This window comes from Hesperophylax consimilis, chromosome 15 (genome assembly GCF_061612785.1).
Source record: "Hesperophylax consimilis isolate HC1 chromosome 15, BYU_Hcon_1.0, whole genome shotgun sequence".
Taxonomy (NCBI): Eukaryota; Metazoa; Arthropoda; class Insecta; order Trichoptera; family Limnephilidae; genus Hesperophylax; species Hesperophylax consimilis.
In genome coordinates this window covers 21,137,825-21,159,941 of record NC_142850.1, presented here as the reverse complement: position 1 = coordinate 21,159,941, position 22,117 = coordinate 21,137,825, and the positions used below count along the sequence as shown (strand labels likewise).

General features: G+C 35.4%; 2 protein-coding genes across 3 annotated transcripts in view; both read left to right on the top strand.

The window, feature by feature from the left end:
- The first annotated feature begins 82 nt into the window (after positions 1 to 82).
- On the top strand, positions 83 to 6,914 carry LOC149417478 (uncharacterized). Of its 2 annotated transcripts, none has more exons than XM_089640045.1 (4): positions 83 to 300; positions 375 to 650; positions 2,886 to 3,035; positions 6,677 to 6,914. In XM_089640045.1, exons 1-4 carry the CDS (start codon positions 207 to 209, stop codon positions 6,760 to 6,762), a joined length of 606 nt encoding a protein of 201 aa, XP_089496171.1. In that variant the 5' UTR covers positions 83 to 206; the 3' UTR covers positions 6,763 to 6,914. The 2 variants fall into 2 exon arrangements, with proteins under 2 accessions (XP_089496171.1, XP_089496172.1); XM_089640046.1 differs by lacking the exon at positions 6,677 to 6,914 and adding an exon at positions 5,775 to 6,320.
- A 3,192-nt stretch (positions 6,915 to 10,106) lies between these two features.
- Positions 10,107 to 22,117, top strand: part of Usp8 (Ubiquitin specific protease 8) — a 32,784-nt gene continuing 20,773 nt past the window's right edge. The window contains exons 1-11 of the mRNA XM_089640318.1: positions 10,107 to 10,593; positions 13,587 to 13,817; positions 14,195 to 14,301; positions 14,404 to 14,566; positions 15,099 to 15,255; positions 16,187 to 16,328; positions 17,827 to 17,975; positions 18,501 to 18,620; positions 18,712 to 18,837; positions 20,027 to 20,162; positions 21,156 to 21,367. Of these exons, the coding sequence (XP_089496444.1) occupies positions 10,499 to 10,593; positions 13,587 to 13,817; positions 14,195 to 14,301; positions 14,404 to 14,566; positions 15,099 to 15,255; positions 16,187 to 16,328; positions 17,827 to 17,975; positions 18,501 to 18,620; positions 18,712 to 18,837; positions 20,027 to 20,162; positions 21,156 to 21,367 (1,638 nt within the window). The 5' untranslated portion in view covers positions 10,107 to 10,498. The remainder of the gene's footprint in view (positions 10,594 to 13,586; positions 13,818 to 14,194; positions 14,302 to 14,403; positions 14,567 to 15,098; positions 15,256 to 16,186; positions 16,329 to 17,826; positions 17,976 to 18,500; positions 18,621 to 18,711; positions 18,838 to 20,026; positions 20,163 to 21,155; positions 21,368 to 22,117) is intronic.

Here is a 22,117-nt window from a genome sequence, read left to right as displayed (position 1 = left end):
ATACATTGGCAACCCTAGGTGCAACGCAATATGCAAACAAAAGCGCGAAAATCCTGCGCATGCGCAGTATAAAGACCGTTATTTAGATTGGAACATCTGTTTTTGAAGTTCGGATTCAGGTTTACTCGCTGTTGTCTGTTTACTTACATGCTATCGTTTATTGTTATTTTTACTGTATTTTCTCCAATTTTCATTTTTTCTTCAATATGGCTGATACGATGTTTAATATCTTCGGCGATCATTTATCTAACCCTGCGCACCGGCAGATATTGAGAATTACCAAGACCGACGAAAACAATGGTAAATGGCTACCTATTATTGTTGCAGAAACCGTACGATTGCATAACTGATTTTATTTGATGTTCCCTTTAAAGGTTCTGTGGGAAAGCCTGGGTTATCATCGGTCCTGACTCCGGCCAAGAAATCCATGAATTCGCTGACTCCGAGAGACTTCAAGAAGAAGTCGTTCCTCCAGAATATGGGCACTCCCATTCAGGGCCCTTCCAAGGGAGACTATCGCCGCGCGGCCCTGCAGTCCACACAGAAGACCTTTTTGCAGATCTATGAGGACACTCCGCTGCCTATCAAGCCCCACATTTCACCAGAGGATATGATTCAGATTGAATACACAAGACAAACGCATTTTGATGGTAAAACATAATATTATTGTTGCTTACGTATGAGGTATGCATGGTTTTCACTCGATTCTGTTAGCTTATTTAATGGCGATTTATAACGTTACTTACAAACACTTCAAAATTAACAGTTGGGATGGTATTTTACAAAAGTACCACAATATTTACATTGGGCTCTTTTGATTGGCTTCCTGCGTTTATCACTGAATCTTATAAAAGTAAACAACATTATAGATTTTCCAATGGAAAGAAAGCTGCCTGTTTGATAGTTTTTACAACATTTCACATTGTTTTGAAAGGCAAAAAATATCTTTACTGGATGACTTCAACACATTTATTGTTTTTTCTTCACATCAGAGCAAACCGTTTAAAGCAGTTGAAAATAATTGTTTTGTTTTTAGAATCTTGGTTCAGTATACATAATTTTTGCCTTTTTGAAAAAAAGTTACATAGGTACTTGAATACTGCATTCATTTTGGGTGAAATGCAGATCACGCCAAACTCTGGGAATTGAATAAAAATGCACTTTCTAGATGAGAAAAGTGTGTAGAAACTCATTAAAAAAAGAATTAAGGCGCGGAAGAATAAATTGAGGGAGATACAGCCGATCAAAGTTTAATAGAATTGCACTTCGCGATCTGAGGGTAAAATTCGGTTTATGGGAGTATAACCGAAATTGAACTTGATTTAGACTAATTTAGGGCTGGGGAATCCGAATCTGAAAGAATTAGGTGGGGGTCGGCACTATTAACTGAGTTATAGGGTTTTGAAACTTCGTACGCGATACATAGAAACCATGTTTTATTTATCAATTATGACTTAAGAAAATCAAATTAACAACTATTTACTTTTGAAATTTCAGTAGTGCCAACCAAAAAAAGAAAAGTGTTGCCATATAATAATAATATTTTTTTACAAAATAGGTTAGGTTTTTAGTTTGGGTTAGAGTAGGCAGAAGAACATGGGAAAAAGGTATTAGAATTAAATCACAAACCAGTCTATACAAACCTAGCGTAGCCCACAAACTACTTGAAAACTGGGATATAACTCTAAAGGGGACGCGAGCAGGCGTTATTAAAGGGGCAATTTTGTGTAACAGGAAATAACATGGAAAAAAGGTATTAGTATTAAATCACAAACCGTCTATACAAACCTAGCGTAGCCCACAAACTACTTGAAAACTGGGATAAAACTCTAAAGGGGACGCGAGTGGGCGTTATTAAAGGGTCATTTTTTTGTTATAGAAAATCACAGTTAGGTTAGGTTATATATATACATAAATTAAGTATTTACAAGATTTTAAATAATAAACTACCAATCTGGCAAATGATATTTAATTTTCAGAATTTTCCATGCATTGATATTATTATATGGCAACACTTTTTATTTTTTGGATGGCACTACTGAAATTTCAAAAGTATTAAAAGTTTTTAATTTGATTTTCGTGACAAAATATGGCGGCGGACTGTCCGAATATGGTGATAATATCAGATCGCGAAGTGCAATTTATTAAACTTTGATCGGCTGTATCTCCCTCAATTTATTCTTCCGCGCCTTAATTCTTTTTTTAATGAATTTCTACACACTTTTTTCATCTAGAAAGTGCATTTTTATTCAATTCCCAGAGTTTGGCGTGATCTGCATTCCTCCCTTCATTTTATTTATTTACTTACTCAGTTTCGCCGATCAGGCTTTCACCAAAAATTTATATAAATTAATTACATTAAATAGTGCTTTCAAATTAACATAACCGTAATAAAAGAAATAATAATATTTTGATACAACCTTTGTTTATTTATTTTTAGTAATGTTGTATGTCTTGATTAGGTTAAGTCTGTAGGTTGGTTTTGGTTGGATCTAATGTTTAAACTTGATATTTTTAGGGTCCCTAATATAGAATAATAATATTTGGATGATTTGCATAGCGCCGTTTTTGTGCAAAATCACCTCAAGGGCGCTGACATCAGTAGCTCCATCCTGACACTGCAAAGCATGCGACGCAAGGCCTAGACAAGTGCAAGCAAGTTTATCAAGAGATAGTTGAACATTAATGTAAAGGTCCGAAATATTATTTTAGCCACAATTGATTTCATTCAGTCAAAAGGGCAACTTTTGATTGCAAATTTTTTATTTTCATTGGTGGGAACTGCCTCGAACGCTAGCCGCATGGTGTGTGGACAGGGCTGCTGGTGTAGACCTCTGGGTCGTTTGCAGCTGTTGACCTTGCAATCCACGATTTATGACTTGCAGATGACGGAGACTTATCCGACAGTGACCTGGTGATGACCGATGAACACATTGACAAGCTTGTGATGAATCTACCGGGAGGAACTCCGCCACACCGAAAGCCAACAAAGAGTTTTGAGATGAATCCACCGATGATGCATTTGGATTTGGATGGTGAGAATTTTAGCATTTAAACTGATCAGAATAATCTCAATCAAAATAATAAAAACTGAGCTCTTGAATTCTGCCACTTTTGTAATGTTATACGGATGCAAATGGCATCTAGTTGCACAACGGCGGCGGTGTCCTGCATTAATTTCATTGGCTCCATGCCATATCTCCCATTGTTTCTATTATCTATTCTATTTCTATTAAAGTAATATAACATATCGTATAAAAATAGCACACATCTGCCCTGATGATGGACACTGTAATGCTTTCTAAAACCATATTATTTTCAGATTACACTCTCCAATGTCGTGTTTAATAATTCCTATCTATATCTGAATAAGACATTCCACACTCTATTGATTCCTAAGCAAAGGTTTGTTGAACCAAATTTCAAAGACATATTTAAATTCTGTGAACATCCTATTCAAGTTCTGTTACAATCCAAATAGTGTCAAACAACAAGCTCAAGATGAAATAAAAACTATTTGAATAGAGCTTTCACACAACTTGAATTATAACTTCGAAATTTGATAAATTGTTCAAATTTCCGTGTAACAACCCGTCCTAACAGTTCCCCGCTTTTAATTAATTGTAAAGATAAAGAAGATGTATTAAGCCACTCTGGCATCTACAAACTTAATTGCAACGATAGCCCGGCAATACATATTGGGAAAACTGCGCGTAACATAAATATTAGAAACAAATACTGGTTTTTCAGAATTTGCTGAACATTTAAATAATACTACCCATACTTTTGATAAAAATACAGGAGTCAAAATAATACATAAAAATAAAATAGGAATATGCCTTAATAATTTAGAAGCATTAGAATTAGTAAAATCAAATAAAAATAAAAGTAAATCCCCAATTTTAAATAAACAGTTAGAACTGACCACCAGTCCAATTTTAAAGTTGTTCCCTTTCTCCCTATCTAACCCCCACCCTTCCCTTAACCCTCTAACTACCTGTCTCTGACGCCCCCCCACCCCTTCTCTAAAATGCTTTCTCTTTTTTTTTTGTTTACCTCATAAGATTTCTCTGTACTATATTTAGTTTATATATTTATTGTCTTGAAGAAGGTTGGGAACAACCGAAACCGGTCGACATATAATATATAATAAAATAAATTGCTTTAAAACAAAAAAACTTTTTCATTTTGTATAATGTCAAGCCACAAAGTGTTTGCTTTCTTCGATAATTTTATACAAATACTTGCTGACGTGTGTCCGCTCAACTTTTCTCTACTTTCAATAATTATATTATCCATGTATTATATATACAGGGTGTCCGGAAACTCGTAGTACAAGCGGGAAACTGGTGAATCTACATCACATTTGGAGTCGATTTTGTAGTATATATTTTTTTTATTTGAGCTTTCGTTATCGAGTAAATCGAGTTTGAAGTTGATTTTTTTTTTTTTTCTTTTAAATCAAATTCTTATAAATTATTACTGAAGATCAAAGTACCCAACTAATTAAAACTATTTGAAAGTAAAACAAATGAAGAAACTCGGATTTGAAGCATTATTTTGACATCACCCTTCATTTAACCCGGTGTAATCATAAAATATTTCTGCTCTGCAGGGTTAAAACATCTGTTATTCAACCCTAAACACCAGAAAAAACTTTAACCCTAAAATAGCCGAAAAATATTTTTTTTTGGTTTTTTTTTTTTTTTGAAAATGCTCAAATCAAAAAACTTTATGTTTTTTTGTGTTCCCCATGTGGTGTAGATTCTCCAGTTTCCCGCTTGTACTACGAGTTTCCGGACACCGTGTATAAACCTTCCGGAAGAAATTCTCTAAATAGTGAAAACCCTATCAAACTCCGTTGCATAGTTTAGAACAGAGGTTCCCAAACTTTTTTGCCTCGTAGACCACTTGCCAAATTATTTTTTTCCGTAGACCTCCTGCCTGCCGAATATTGAATTTTCCTAAAATTATTAACGTCTCATGTGATAATCATTTCTCTTTTTAGTAAAAAGATTCCCTTCCCTTGCCTGTCCAACAACCGGGTGGCGGTATAGTTGCTCTGTCTTTACATTGTGCAGACAGGGGCACCCTTGTGAGGTATTATACCAAATGAAAATGAAACAGGATAAGCAACGGGAATTTCTTTCTGTAGCTAGCCCTACAGAACTGCCCCTTAAGTTCTTTGTCAGTGCTTATTCCGGTCATTTCTTCTTGTCACTTGTTTTCTGATTCTTCAACGCTCCATTTCTATAGTCAAAATGTCCTCAAACTTAGTTTTGAAGTCTGTGTAAAGTACATTTAAATGTTGAACGTCATTATTACCCTGGACGTTTTTCAAAAACAAGTTGGGGAACTACGAAAATTCGCGGCTTCCAATGTGCAACGTTTTGCTTGAATATATTAATTCTGACGAGAAAAGGAACGTAGACTCTATTTATATACCTCAACAACTTTACGAAATATAAAAATGCAAATATCAAATAAGTAATTTCGCAATCTATTATATTTGTGTTAGGTCTACTGTGTCATTTACGGAACTCCTAAATATTGAGTTGAGGTAAAAGGGGGTCCGCTCATATGTACCCCCATTTAAATCTCGTGGACCCCCAAATTTTTTTCTCGCTGACATAGACCCCCAGCAAGCCGATTTCGACCCCTGGGGGTCCATATAGACCACTTTGGGAACCTCTGGTTTAGAAGAACTCAGCGCACAAACAGACAGACTCGGATAGTGACTTTGTTTTATACTATTTAGAGATAATTGTTTTCAGATATTCTCTCCGATGACATGTTCAATAATTCCCAGGATGCCCTGAATATGAACAATATGGATATTCAACTCTCTTTTGATTCCTAATAAGCTGTTCCTCTTTTGTCTGAATAAATTTCCAAATATAATAATTGTTCCCTATTGACAAAGAGCACTCGCATCTCAATCTCCCACCTATCCCTACCTCTTCCACTGTAGCTCAGACCGTCTACTTACCGTGATATCAACACATGTTAATTTATATTTTAGATGTTTAGGTTTAGTATTATACTGTCCTGATGAAGCTACGGTTGTAGCGAAACCTGGTCGACATTAAATATTTACCTATAAGTGATGTTTACAAAGTTATTGTTTAATTTTAAATTATAATAATTGTTTTCAGATATTCTCTCCGATGACATGTTCAATAATTCCCAGGATGCCCTGAATATGAACAATATGGATATTCAACTCTCTTTTGATTCCTAATAAGCTGTTCCTCTTTTGTCTGAATAAATTTCCAAATATAATAATTGTTCCCTATTGACAAAGAGCACTCGCATCTCAATCTCCCACCTATCCCTACCTCTTCCACTGTAGCTCAGACCGTCTACTTACCGTGATATCAACACATGTTAATTTATATTTTAGATCTTTAGGTTTAGTATTATACTGTCCTGATGAAGCTACGGTTGTAGCGAAACCTGGTCGACATTAAATATTTACCTATAAGTGATGTTTACAAAGTTATTGTTTAATTTTAAATTATAATAATTGTTTTCAGATATTCTCTCCGATGACATGTTCAATAATTCCCAGGATGCCCTGAATATGAACAATATGGATATTCGACACTTTTTTGATTCCTAATAAGCTGTTCCTCTTTTGTCTGAATAAATTTACAAATATAATAATTGTTTTCAGATATTCTCTCCGATGACATGTTCAATAATTCCCAGGATGCCCTGAATATGAGCGACATGGATATTCCACTCCCTTTTGATTCCTAATTTCCAAATTAAAATGTTGACTGAAGTTTGAAGTTACTTTTATCTGTTGAAGTAAAAAATTCTACAATGTGATTCCTAGATTTAAGATACGGTATGGAAATTATTCCCTCTCACTCTAAAAATTCAATGATATAATAAAATATATGTGTGCAAATCGATACTTTTTATTATTTAACATCTAACATGCCGATATCGATACTTGCCTTAATTTTAGAAGTACCTACCAAAAATTTCTCTTTCCATATCATTATGTTCCTTAAAAAGCCATAATAGAGTAAGGCTTATTGTCCACACAGACGTCTTTTGTAGGATGTAACCTACAAATGAAGATAGGTGTATTTTGCATATTTGTTATGTCCACGCTGCTTCATGCAATAGTCAGTCACGTTACAAAACGTCTCAGTTTTCTTTCAACTAGCATTGAGAAAGCACGTCTTTTGTTGTGAAAATGTCAAGTGATGATGATGAAGTGATTATAGCATACAATTTTATTAGAAGACGACGAAACAGGCGAAGAAAGTACTGGATTCATTCATTCGTCGAAAGAAATATAAATTGTAGATTGTTTGTTGCTGCCAGAAAGTTATCAGAAGATAATTTATTATTATAATTTTTTTTTTTTTTTTCAGTTGGTTTTCCCAAATAAATAAAATGATTCTGTATTTCAATCATTTTACCGAATGACTAAACATACGTACCAAAATTTAGTCACTACTGTTGGACCACTGATACAAAGCAAGCGTCCGTCTGACGAGTCGGTCGAGTAGTGACATGTTGCCCTCGCGCACCGCATTACGAACGCATGGCGAGCGGCTGACGCGACGTTGCCGCTTCGTGGACACACATTTCATTGTTTCTACGCAAGATGCAAACATTCGTCTTGCAATGTCAATTGACGAAAGCGTGCGTATGACGTGCGGTTACGTGGACAATGGGCCTAACTCTTGGTGTGCCGTGGCACACCAAGAGTAACAGTATTTTAATGCTTTTTAATAGAGTAACTAAGTAAGTGCCACCGCAAAATTGTACTCTGTGTTTTTTTATATATATGTATCTAAAAATAGTATATAATCTACCACATATGTAGTTTCCCCAGATTAGCTCGTTACATTCAGAGAAATGATTTTTCAAATGTAAAAGAAAACAAAAACATAGTGGCCCTGCCTCATGTGCGCACAAACATTTGATTCAATGTTTGTGGTCGCTGGAGACCCGCCTGAATATAGACATTTAAAGAATATGTGTGTATGAATGAAATAAACGATAGGACTGGGCAATGTTTTCATATTGAAAAGTTATGTTGAAGACAATATTCTACATCATCAGATGATAATCAATAAGATGGGGAGGAGAGGTGATTGTTATGCAAAAAAATTTCACTTCAGAGGAACGGTTTTCGGAAAATACCCACGAGCACACTGAGTTTGGGGGCACACTTTGAAAATTATTGTATGAAAATATATTTTCTATTTGGAAAGGTCAAATAAAAATTAAGTCTGTTTTTATGTTTAGCGTATTTAAGTATTTTTAAAAATTACCTAGAGAGATATAAAAAAATACTCATTAAATTGTGAATACCGCACATTAGTCCCAGTTCCTCAATAATCTCAGCGGCTGTAGAATTATGACATTCCCAACCAGAGTAGGTAAATGACAAAAGCGAAAGGAAAGGAAAACGGAAAAGAGCCACGGGCGAAATTTTTTACGTAGTATCGCCTATTGAGGTACCGATGTGTTTTTGGAGAATGGAGTGGAACACGAAAGGAATATGAATAATTACATTCGCAAAGACACAGAAAAGTGCAGAAGACAAATTTTTGTTCTAGGTCGGAGGGCAAAAATAAATGCTTTTGATTTTTGTTTTTCTGAAAGTCAGTATCCCAAAAATGATTTTATGGAAATCTTTCAGTATTTTCTTAAATAGAAATCTTTTAGCATTGTTTAAATTAAACCATATCAGCTTAACCAGCTAGTAGCTGAGCGGAAAAATGCGTTGATTTCCACCCAGGCGTCGCGAGCTCAATCTAATGCCAGCTAAGTTAACCATCATTGCACAAGCAACATATTTCGCTAAAATAAAAATGTGAAATATTTTTTTACAAGTCTTGTATCCTCAATGTGTATCGTTTTGGAACCTATCCGGGGCTCCCTCCGTGTTTGGGGCCCTGTAGAAAATATGATACATTCACTACTGTGTCCTGAATGTGTTATGCTTTAAGGAACTTATTTCCAACCATCCCCCCCCGGCCTGAGGTTCGGGCCCTAGGCAGAGACGGTGCGTTACGTTTGTATCTAGCACTAAACTTGTCAAATTTATTTCATACATAAACTTTAAGTACAGTCATACGTAACAATAATATTATTGTGATGGCGTGTTATGTTTCAAATAACCTCTTAATTTATTGTAGGTATGTACCTTAATAATAATTTCATGATTTGTATAGTGCCGTTTTCTTGACAAAATCATACCAAAGGCGCTCTAAATATTAGGTAAGTACTGCGATTGCTCTGGTCTGATGATTAATTCCTCACTGAGTCCCCCTCTCGGCGGCCCTGTCTATAGGCATGGGTTCTGGGGCATCCTCAGGCCGGGGGCCCTGGGATTGTGTCCTGCGAGCCCATAGGGTAAAGATGCTTCTGCAAGTGGGGCCCAGCAAGGGGGGGTCACCATGGCCAAAGACATTTCAATTCTAAATGGTGGTCTTACATCAGGGCAATACTGACAGTGCCTTCTTCTTTCATCACATTTGGACCGGTACCTCCGAGCATAAAAAAACCTCTCACCCCCGAGACACTAGGATCTAGGAGGTAATGATGGCATTGTGTTTTTTCTTCCTATTGCTGATGGTGTTGCTATTTAAAGCATGATACTGACGTTGTGTAGTGTGTAGGTATAGCGGCTATATTTTTTTTAAAACAAATTTTTATTAAAGTGAACTTCAAAATGCCTAAATAACAAAAAATTTAAAAAGGGTTAGGTAATTTATGTTTTTTGACTAACAATATTTCTGACTTTCCTGTGTAGAACATGCATATTATTTGTATGGAGGTCAAAAAACATTTACAAGAAGAATTAAAATAATAAATTGAGTTCAAATAGCTCACAAAATAAACATTAAAAAGAAAAATATTTGTTACATAACATTTTTTCAAAGTGGTGGGAGTTATTGCCAAGTTATCAATAAGCGTATTTTTTAGAAATGCCCAAACATTCAGAACTTATTATTTTTGTCTTGTAGGTTTGTCCCAAGGTTCTTGGTTTGTCACAGGTCGAAATATTTCGTTTGTCCATCTCTAATCGACTAGAGAAATAACTTTTTGTTGTCAGTATTTCTATGGAAAAATTGGGTCAAATGTCAGTGAATTTTGAATGTTTTTCATCTGATAGCTGTTTTCAGTGAATGCATAATCCTGAATATTATGCACCAATAAATTGTATATGGTCATTAAAACGCTAAAATGTGTTTGTGTGCTTTTTAAGAGTTAATTACGACTTCCGAATGCTATAATTGTCCGGTAATTTGTGTCGTGTCAGTAGGTACTGTCTTGCTTGTCATCTGACATTTTCTGAAACCTTACATCGTACATTGAGGGGTCACAGTGAAAATATATTTATATATGTTTTAATCCCGGGGCTATTTCCACCATATAATCTGTTATTATCAGAGAAGACCAGTTGATCCTCGTCCGAAGAATGTTAAAATCTTGATTTTCTCACTTAACCAAAAATCATAAAATGCCGGAAACAAAACTGAAGGACCTTTACAAGGGAAAATGTATCGCCGACCTGGATCATAATGTTCCCAAATTCAAAGAAAAAAAAGCCATGATGTACGTATTTCTTTTACGTTTCTTGCTCTGCCATATATTATAAGCACTTAAGTTATTTAATGTTTGCACAGTCAAACAAAACACCAAGAACTACAACTTATTAACATATGATTAGTTTAGTACAATTGTATGATATCCATTGCACACAATATTATAGCCTTGGGTTCTTACGTCTACCCCTGAAAGTCCACAATTATTATATCAAATTAGAGAATCATTGTATTTATTTTCCTTGTAATTGTAATTTTTGAGTTGTGAATATATATATTATTTTGCTAGCTATTCTGTATGATAATAACAGGGAAAATTTAAAGCAGAACGAAAGAAATAGATAATCTCACAAGATAAAAAAATAAATGTCATATTTTTTCATTGTGTCATTCTTATCTATAAAATAGTCATAAATAAATTAAAAACTGTGGGTAAACCAAATGTTTAGTAACGATTTCTTTAACCACCGCACTTTTAGGTATAGCTTATGGAAATTACACTTTGTTTCAACAATTACTTAAAAAAACAACTATTTACATACACAAAATAGGTTATTAGGTTGGATTAATTAAGTCATTGATTCATATTTAGATTGAAACGAAACTTTGGCAAGTGTCATTCTGTATGAAAAAGTCAAAAATTGCGGCAAAGGGATGTATAAGGTGAATTTGATTGAATTATAATGGAATAATAATATTTTAACATCTATCCTGACGTAAATGGTTGTTTCTTTTTATTTTTCTCAACTACCATACTAGGCTCATACCCGTATTATGGTAGTCGTAAATGATCTTGTAGTAATTAAGTTGAAACGAAGCATAACTTCCATAATATGTGCTTAATAAAAGTGCGGCGGTTAGTGAAATATTTACCAAATGTTTTTTCTTGTTAACCCTCTCACTGCTGAATAATTTCCATTAAATATAAAATAATATTTTGAATATTATGCATTATGTTAATATTTGGTTGTTAATGACTTTAGAGAAGAAACAAAAACTGTTGTGTTCGTACAAACAGGTCTCCAACTCGTCTTGGAAGGAGTTTATAAATAATTGGTTCTTTTAGATTAATCAGGGATTTATTATTACTCCGCGTAATATAATGGTAACTCGATAGTCGACCTAACTAGTAGCTGGCTAATTGGAATCTGAAACAGTAAGTTTCTCTGAGAGCCTTACCACAGGCCCTGGCGACTACTGGCCACTGGCTCCATCTTGCGGACTTCCACACAAGCTCTATGCACTGCCATCTGTGCGTGCATCTATGAAGCTCTTACTTCCAACAATCCCCAATCAATTCCTTTATTCCTACCAATCCTAAATTCCAATATTGGCTTATTAGGTTGCATTGTATACCGGTCGACTCCAACCTCCTTCTGTCCTAATAAAATAGTGCCCCCTGCTATACCGGTCTCGCCGAGACAGGAGTGCTCCAGGCTAGGGTGGTACAATTGTATCGTATTTTATGTTCAGATTACTTTAAATTAGTACTGTATCAAAATACAACGTTAAAATTAACAGCTAGACACCATCAGCACCCAACACTATTGACGAACAGTCTTTGAGTATAAACTGGCATTGCGCTGTCTCTTTCTCGTAATATTGTGTAACTTTACACAATGCCTATATTGATAATGTGTCAAGAAAAAATTAACTTGCAGAACTCAACGCTCCTTTTTTATGTTCTCTTGTTCGACTATTTAATAAGTGTTTAAGGCCATTTTCGCTGAAGCTTTTATTTTATGATTTCCATTGCGTCACTTTTACCGTATTATTAGAAGTCAGGATTTTTTTTCACTTCAGAAATTCTGGGACTAACCACCATAATATGTACTTCTCATTTCCCAGAATACTAATGCACTGTTATAATGTGGATTCTTCAGTGAGCTTTTTCAATTTATCACTTAATAAATACAAAAGATTTTTGCTGGGGCAGTTCAGTTATGTACAAAAAATAGTAAAAAAAACTGTTCAATCTCTAAATAGTATAAAACAAAGTCGCTATCCGCGTCTGTCTGTTTGTGCGCTTAGTTCTTCTAAATGGAAGTTCTACGCAACGCATTTTGATACGGTTTTCACTATCATTTAGGGAATTTCTTCCGGAAGGTTTATATATATAATACGAGCATATGATATTTAAAAATAGTAGAGAAAAGTCGATGTTTTGTAAATCAAATTGATAACCCTTAGCAACGCCGGGTACATGTCAGCTAGTAGTAATATAATTGTTTATAATTTTATTAACTATTCCTATGTATAAACCCCTAAAAAGGGAGTTGAAAAAAAAAATATTTTTGGTCACGGAATGGAACTTATGCATTCTATACCAGAAATGTAAAATGTGATTTTTTTCAATATGATTTACGTAATTCTGCATATTTTCTAAAACTATATTATGTAAGCTAGTTATGAAAGCACTAAATTAATCTTACACACCTAAAATTAATTTCCTAATCAGACTTTGTTTCATTGAATATGGAATGGGACATGCTAAAACCACACTATCTTTTGATCTTAATAATTAATTAAAAATATATACGAGTTCAACAGTTGAATTCAACTAACTAAATAAAGTAAATTAATAAAGTTGACTGTTAAAAATATATAATTTTCCAATATTATATAATACGTAACTATGAAAAAGCTAATCAAAATGAGTGACATGATATAAACGCAATGTACAAACTTGATGAAAATGCCTTAAAACTCACCTTGTAATAATTCTAGCGTTATGTGAAAGTAATTAAATTGTCTCTCTCATCTTCATCCCCTCGTCCTATTTGGGTGGGGCCCACCGCCTCGACGCACCACCTCCGTGCCTCCCTGTCCTGCACTACTTCGATGGCCTCCGTCCATAGCATGCTCATCCTCTGGAGTTACTTCTCCCAACTTGTGGCGGCCCACTGTCTTCCCTCTGGATTCGCACTCAGTATTTTCAGTGGAATTCAGACTTCTGGCATTCTTAATATGTGACTGAGCCACCTTAATAAATCCATCTTGCAGGCTCTGCAGCAGTGCAATGAAACTGCAGGCCAAGGCCATGGACGAACTCCGCAATGGGGACCAGGAACTGGCCTACATCAGTCTGATGAAGTTTCTGGCCGTGGTGGAACAGCTGAAGCTGGCTCCGGACTATCAGCTCCAGAAGAAGAACATTGTGGCCAACGTGACCCGGGACATGGTGAACAGGGCGCTGGATTCGGCTGAGAATTTGAAGAAAAACTTAGTTGAACGGTTTGTTTTTTTTTTTAAAAGAGTATACGTCTCGTGTAACCACTGCTCGAGGCAATCTCTCTTTCTAATAGAATGTGTTTTCTATGGATTTTGTCAACCTCGCTTTCTAATATATTGTTTTCTATAGATTTTGTTAATCCCCTATTTTCTATGGATATTGTCAGCCTATAGTCTATGAGCTCTGTACCTGACTACTTTCTATTGTAAACCTCCTTTTTTAGGACAAATGTTAAGAGCCCTTGAGGTGATTCACCAATAAACGGCGCCATGTAAAGTTGAATACATGTTTATACAGAAATTCACATTATTATAGAAGATTTGCACATCATGCTATTTCTCCCTTTGTTTCTATCATGTATATTTTACCCCGTTTTAAGGTACAACATGGAAGCGCAAGCCGTGATGAGACAAAAAATAGATTCGGACCGACTAAGAGCGAAAGAATCTCAACAAATTTACATTCAGCCCGTCAGCGGCTTGCCACGTACGTTTTATTCATATTCTATCATCATCCTTGTTTAATATAACTTTATTACCTGTTAGCTATATCTACCATGTATCTAACTGTTACAAACTGATTCACTAGATGTGGACGATGTCAGTATTAAATGCACGCATTTATTTGAGATGCTGCGGGATGGCAGTATAAAGATATTGATGCTGGATGCCAGATCGCAGGCGGACTATAAGGAGTCACACATTAAGGATTCCAGGTGCATCAATATTCCCGAGGAGTGCATCAAGGCAGGGTTAGTGGAACAATTTACATAGATTAATTTAGCGCTGAATTGAAAGGAATTAAATAAATCATAAAACCTACAACAGAACATCCTTAAAATCCTCTCAAAATGTCCTAAGAGTGAAACTGCCAAAGTTACCTGTGGGTTTCTCTATCGCCCTGGTGAGAGAATCGAATCATTTCAGCAGGTATTTCCGAACCCTCCCCTTACGTTTAACATTTCCATTCCACTTCCTTCAGTCTCTTAGTTTTACCCAAATGGGGAATCTAAATAACTTAATAATTTGTATCCAATTTACATTTGGCTTTTCAATACAATGTTTTTTAATTAATATTCAGTGAAACTCACTTATTAAGAGGTTTTCGGTCCCTGGTAGACTGACATTGAAAATTGGCCTAATTTATTCCACATATAAGTTTTCCCATAAGTTTTTTTCTAATCCCTTGGAAAACCTTATAAGTGAGGTTCACTGTACATATGCGTGTATCAGGTTGTAATAATATTTTTAGCATAAAATATATTTAATAATTGTCTGCTTTAGCCACACTGCAAATAAATTAGAAAAGAACCTTCCCCTGGAGTCTATGCATCTTTGGGGAGAGAGAAAGTTCATGGACCTCATCGTGATCTTGGACTGGTCAAGTAAGGACTTTGTCCCCGGGAAAACTCTACACACGTTGAAGACCATCTTTATGAAGGTGCGTAATTATATGAATATGCAATTGAGCACTTATGCGGAAAAAAAAATGTGTTCTCAGATATTCCTATGTGAAAAAGTGTGTTATGAGATATTACAGTGTAATTTAAAATGGTTGATGGCAAAACAGATTAGGCAAATCATACGAGCCAAATACAATAATAAAATAAGTACATAAGCATACACTTCACCACAAGTTTGATTACACATCTGCCTTGATGATGGACACCATAATGATGTCCTAAACGTTGGCTAACGAAGGAGTTAGCACAACACTGCATAATACACGGCGGTGAAAATCTCAAATCATATCTATTTTATCTCAATTTCTATATTAGAAAGGTTTTCATATATACGGTCGTTTATCAATTGAATAAAATTTTCACCACGTTTATTAGTAAGGCTGTAAATATATAAATCGTTACTTGAAATGAATTTTTAATAAATATTTATTCGTAATTAGATTAAGAGCAGATGAGCTCACTCGTTTTAAACTTTGTTTATCAAAGAGTAGTTGATACTCTCAGTATCGCCATGGAGAAAACTACCAATCAGAATCGAAACATTGTTTGAAATGCCTTTAGCCGTCTTTGGTGATCAGATCTAAATTGCCGGGTACGGCTTGTAATCACTTATACTATTATGAAGCCCTTGTCTATACTCATAATTTTTTTTTATATATTTATCTTGAAATTGGTTCAACATTGGTAAAATATATTTGATTAGTTAGTAGATAAAGACAAATATAAACCCTCCATACCCGAGGTTCTTATAGACATGCTTAGACTCTACTTCCCAACCTTTCTCTTCCCATCTCCTTCTCTTTCCCATTCCCTTCAGCCTTGCAACATACCCCAATTGGGGATGCCATCGTCCCATTGGCTACAGATAGTTGATTGAATGATTATAATGAACCTATTTTGTAATTGCAGTGGGACCCGGAAGTGGTGTACAAGCAGGCGCCAATCTGCCTGGAGGGCGGTTACGAGGAGTGGCTGCTAACTTACCCCCACTGCTGTACAAATCCCCACGTCGCACCCCCTACCCACCATACACAGCTGGATGATCTCTTAAGTTTGTCACTGTGATATCTTTAGATAGTAGTTTGCTCTGTGAAACACAGAGGGCATTAGTAGCATTAGTTCAGTTTAACTTAACTTATCTCACGGAATCTGATGACTGTTCAATGTATGTCCGGAATTAAAAAAAACTATAGACATTACAAAAGAGTAGACATGTCCTAAAGTAAAATCTGGGTATCATTTCGAAGAGCTGGAGGCAAACCACATGACCATCTTTTTGGCACCAGGAGGGTTCAAGAATGTTTTGAAAAAACTTTGACTTCAGTCGTATGTTGACCGCCAAAGAGCGCACACTGACATAACTAGACCCTGTGCAGAAAGATAAAGTTCGCCAAAGTAAGGCAACTGTCTGCAGCGCAGTCCATTGTGGGACTTTTCTGCCCAGAGTTTGAATATTCGTTTTTAACCGGGCTGTCTACAAATAGGCGTTGCGTAGTAAATGAGTGAGGTGGTAAATTAGAACACATTTGTAAAAGTGACTAACTAAACAGTGTAACAAAATATTCGATTTTGGAAACAAGCCTGAACTTTTGTTTACCAATTTGGGATTTGCAGTTAAGGTTTTTACGTAGCCACCAATTTACACACCATTGTAAAAAAAACTACTCATTTTTTAGCAGATTTTATTTTCAAAGATTAGATACTGATAAGATTCTGCAAGTTGTCTGTATACTGTGAGATTCATTTATTGATGAATCACTTAAAGGGGAGACCTCCCTGTTCCATGCACTTAGTTTGTTCTCCTTTCCCTCATGGGCAAGTCTATTGTTTTGTAAACACTGTAGACTCTTTAAAACATAAATTATAATTATTGGAGCTAGTGGGTAGCCAGTTGGCCAATGTCCTTAGTAGAGGGCGATGTGAGTATTTCTGAGCTTTGACCTTGAATAGTGATATTATTTATCCTGATATTGTAGATTTCTACAATATCAATAATAGCTCCACAAATATGCTACTAATACCATCTTTGTTTCACAGAGTAAACTACTATAAAGGTATCACAGTCACCTTCTCTAATAATATGCTACTAATAACCTCTTTATTTCACAGAGTAAACTACTATCTAAAGATATCAGTCAACTTCTCTAATAATATGCTAATAATACCCTCTTTGTTTCACAGAGTTAACTACTATCTAAAGATATCACAGTCATTTTCTCTAATAATTGCAATCTGATAGAACAGGCCTGGGCAAACTGCGGCCAAGTTGTACGCTATAATCATATTTTACTTTTTCTATCATTCATTGCTATTTTTAATCCCATCAGAAAATTAACTTAATAATAATTGGATATTTTGCTGTTTTTGTGAAAAATCACCTCAAGGGAGCAGTACAATTCTCTTTCTTCAAACCATTCTTGTGTTCTGACTGCAACTATTCATTGCCATGAAAATCAGATTTAAAAACTCACTTTTGTATTTACAGCAGAGAAAAACCATTATCATGTTCTGACTGCATAAAAATGTAATATTTTATTTTCACTTGACAGATGAAATTAACTACCCAGTCCTAAATGACTCGATGTCCCCCGTTGAGAACAAGCAGATGTTTGACCGCAGTTTTAAGCCGGAGACAGGGGGGCCATATTTCCCCCCCGTGTCTGTTCTAAACAACCCCGGTGTAGACCGAAGCAGTAAGGTAGGCTTCCCGATTCCTTATTTAAGCCCAACATCCGTAATACAAAACTGTTGATGTTATTGTGCAGTGAAATTTGTTTAAAAATAGTTTTTCTGCAATTCTTTGATATTTTAACCACCATGAAACAGATTTAGTTATCAAATGGATCGAAAACCTTTTAATTTGAAAGCACTGTGTGCTTTAAAAGTCTGAAATAAGTAGCGCTCTATTTCTTCTCAATCCTGTAATGAGTAGCGTAGAATGCTTACCTGCTATTATTTTAAGATTTTTAACTTGTTCTATTTTGCATATTGATTCTTAGCACAACAGAATGTTTTCAAAACGGTGGATATCATCTTGGAGAAGTGGACTTCAAAAAGTAATTGTTTTAAAGTTATTCAATAATTAAATTAGTTTTTTTATCTTCTCCATCAACCAAACATCCATGTATTCATGTATTTCCATTCAGTGTATGTATGTTCCTTTACGATCTTGTCAGTTCATCTTACTGTTAATATAAATAAGGTAATCTTGTTCTGTTTATAGGCGGCCGCTTTGCAAACTTACGAAAAGAAATCTAAGGAAATGAAGGAAATATTGGAAAAGCAAGAGAAACTAGCTGTGGCGTCTCTTAGCATAGAGAAAGAGAGAATTATCGCAGAAGAGGTACTTATTAACTGCCATCTGACTCCCTTGTTATTGCGTAATAGACGTAGAAAAATGGTGAAATGATTAACTTTTGGATTAATTTGTTTAGAACTGGCAGGAGATCCGCACTGCAACGGAAGTGGAGCCTGAGGAAGGGAAGCACTCGGAACCTGAACTCAAGGAACAAGAAATCATTTCTAAACTGATGTTCCTCGAAAACAATCAGATAGATACGGTAATAATAATGTTTAGATCATTTGTATAGCCCCGTTTTCATCATAAAATCATCACAAGGACGCTTTATAACTTAATTTATACATTTAACCTATACCCTATCACTTAGACTTATGACTTATTACTAGTGGCTAATAACTAAGATTAATACATTACTTGTATCCATGCAGGTAGGGTTTGAATCACTCTCTGTTTAACTCTTTAGGCGCTGCATGCTGATATTTAGGCATGACACTGTGCCCCTTGAGTGCTTGCTCCTTGGCGTAGAAAACATTGTATTATCTACCGGTCTGAAACTTGGTCACTGCCATGTTACCTGCTCATTCCACATTGGAAATATTGACAGTTACTTTTTGATTTTGTCCAAACATAAAGGCAAACAGTGTCATAAAAATAATAAATATCACTACTTTATTTAATTATCTCTTGGGGTGCTGACGCCAACTGATTCTATTTTCGTAATAGCTCCTTTGTTTCTTGCAAAATTATGTTTTTGTAAATTGTACTGTCTTACCCATTGATGTATTATACTACATTAGCCCTGTCTAGTTAAATTCATTTTAAAAATAACGCCACGTAGCGTACGTCACAAATATGGAGATGAACTTAACAACCCAACTTTGTTTAAACTCCTTGTACAAGCGTTCAAACTCGTAAGCGAAACCACGGAGAATTTGTTGTCAGAGGTGTTGTAATATGAACATAATTCAAATTTAAATATTTGGAACACGGTTTTTTTTGTAATTGAAAAAATGAACTTGCCCAGCATAGCTGAAAAAGCAAAATAGACCAACAAAAGGTAAAACATAATGCGTGGGCCTTTTCATAAAAGTGCATGTGAACCAAACCAAAATTGTGTTGGGGTTATTTTTAAATGAATATGCCGTGTCTAGTCTAATTTAGTCTATGGTCTTACCAGATAACTGTGTTCATATGTTTCTTAATACATATAGAATATAATTTACCATAAGTATTTTCCCCGGAATATCTCAGAGAAATGATTTTTTCATTGATCCATATGGATACAGCGGCACTTAAGAAGTTTAGAGATATTTGTGAAAGCTAGACTTTTTCTCTTTTGCAACATATATAGCGCCACTCACCATCCCTTATGGCTCCCATGTTTCAAGGTACTGCAGCATTACAGAAAAATTCCCAGATTGTATTGAAGTGGTTTTGTGTTTTTGCAGACTTCGGAGATAACGCGATTGAAAGAAGTGTTGGAGAAGATGCGTAACGAATCGGACGTGAGCCACGCGAGCAACAGCTCCCTCAGTCCCGGCTCCCCTGGATACAGCCCTAATGCCAACTCCAGGCTGGAACTGTGTAAGTTGTGTTTGTTGCTACAATTAGTTATAATTAATATGGTTTTGGCCACTTCTTTCTAGCCTGCTATAGAATATTATAAATGCCTATTTTGATGTCCCACAAAATAATTTATCCCATCCTTATTCATAGTAGTCGTATTTGGTTGCTAGGAAAAAATGATCTCCTTTTGAATTTGGAGCTAAGATATACGTTCCGTCTTTCACATTGCAGATAAAATTTTTTAAATGAAGTAAGGAATAGGTCTAAATTGAATAGAAGTTAACTGCAAAATAATAAATGAAACCCAAGGTTCTGATCGCAAATTGAGAAAAATTTATGAAAATCGTAAATTTTTTATTCATTATTTTTGTATGAAATGACAATAATGTTTATAACACATTGGTCTGATATAAGAGTGTGTTTGTGTGTTTTTTTCTTTATCAGTAATTTTAGTTCAGCGTTTAGACGAAAAAACATAAGATGGGCCATTTTTAAAAGATTTAATTTTTTTAAAATTATATGTTTATTTCTACAAATAAAAATTGATTGCTTATTTCATCACCTTTCAAAAACATTTTTTAGTTTTCGGATACGTTCAGAAATATTCCCTTCATTTGAATTTTATTGCAATGCAGAAATACACACAAAATTTTGACACAATATGCCAGAAAGCATGAGGGGTTTGTATTCTGTCCGAATACAGTGGTGACATGTCCATGCACAACCTGCAGGCTTTTAGGGCCATAGGAATACAGGTGGCTTTATTGGAAATACGTAATTATACAAATTAGGCTTACATGACTCCATCTGATCTGCATACAAACCGTCACAAAAGGCGGCGTGTAACAGACCTTTAAGGTGAAAATTACAAATTATAACATACGCAAATATCCTTCATGGCAAGAAAGGCACCGGCACATCTTATAGTGGATTAAATTAACTGTTATCGTTTTTTTTTTTATTAACTATGAGAGCTGAATATGTTTTAATGTCACACTTTCCTCTTCCCAGCGGATGGTAGCTCCAATTACCCGAAGGAAGATAGTCTGGACCTGGAAGAGGAAGAGAGGGAGGAGCGGCAGAGGTTGGCCGAGGAGGCGGAGAGGAAGATAGAGGAGATAGAGCGCGAGAAGGAAGCTCTCAACAACCGGCGGAAGGCCATGGAAGAAGACCGGCTCAAAAGCCTGGCCGAAACCAGGAAGAAAAAACAATTACATTTTAAAGTAAGTCATGGTGTATTTAGTTATTATGCGCCTTGTATATTTTCTTAAACTGACTTAAACCTACGCGACAGTGGTGGACGGTGACTTTTCAGTGAGCTATGGTCGTAAGATTGAAAAATATGACATTAACCCCCAGCCGGTGGGAAGCATCTATCTCATTTCATCGCGCTTGCCTCTCACGCTGGTGCCAACTATAGGTTAGAGACCTCGCTGTATTGCGTACAAGCATGATATAGAACCGATATTCATTTGTAAAAATTCCTCATTTATATCTCTAGCGACATGTCTAGAAATATGTTCAATAAATTCATTTTTTTATCTTGGTAAGGATTTCAAGCGCCCGACACAGGTTTACCCCTTCAACTCGTTTCAAATTTGGCGCGTCTGTTTAAACGATCTTGCTCAGCGCGCATTGCACAATAGACGATTACTGCTATGTTAGTGGATAAATATTAAAAAAAATATGATTACTCTTTCATTATGAGAGAAAAAATTTCATCGTTTTTCTCGAAGTTCAAAAAGAAAAATGTTTGAAAGATTGCATATTGTGTAAATAAGTCAATAAACAAATCCTTATTTATTAAATCAAATAAAACACTTTGTTTATTAACCACGACTTTTTTATTATTACATCTACCGGTTTCGCTACGGTCGAGCTTCATCAGGATGTGAAATATAACTCTATATATATTTCACAAGTTTTTTCTAGTTATATTTCACATCCTGATGAAGCTCGACCGTAACGAAACC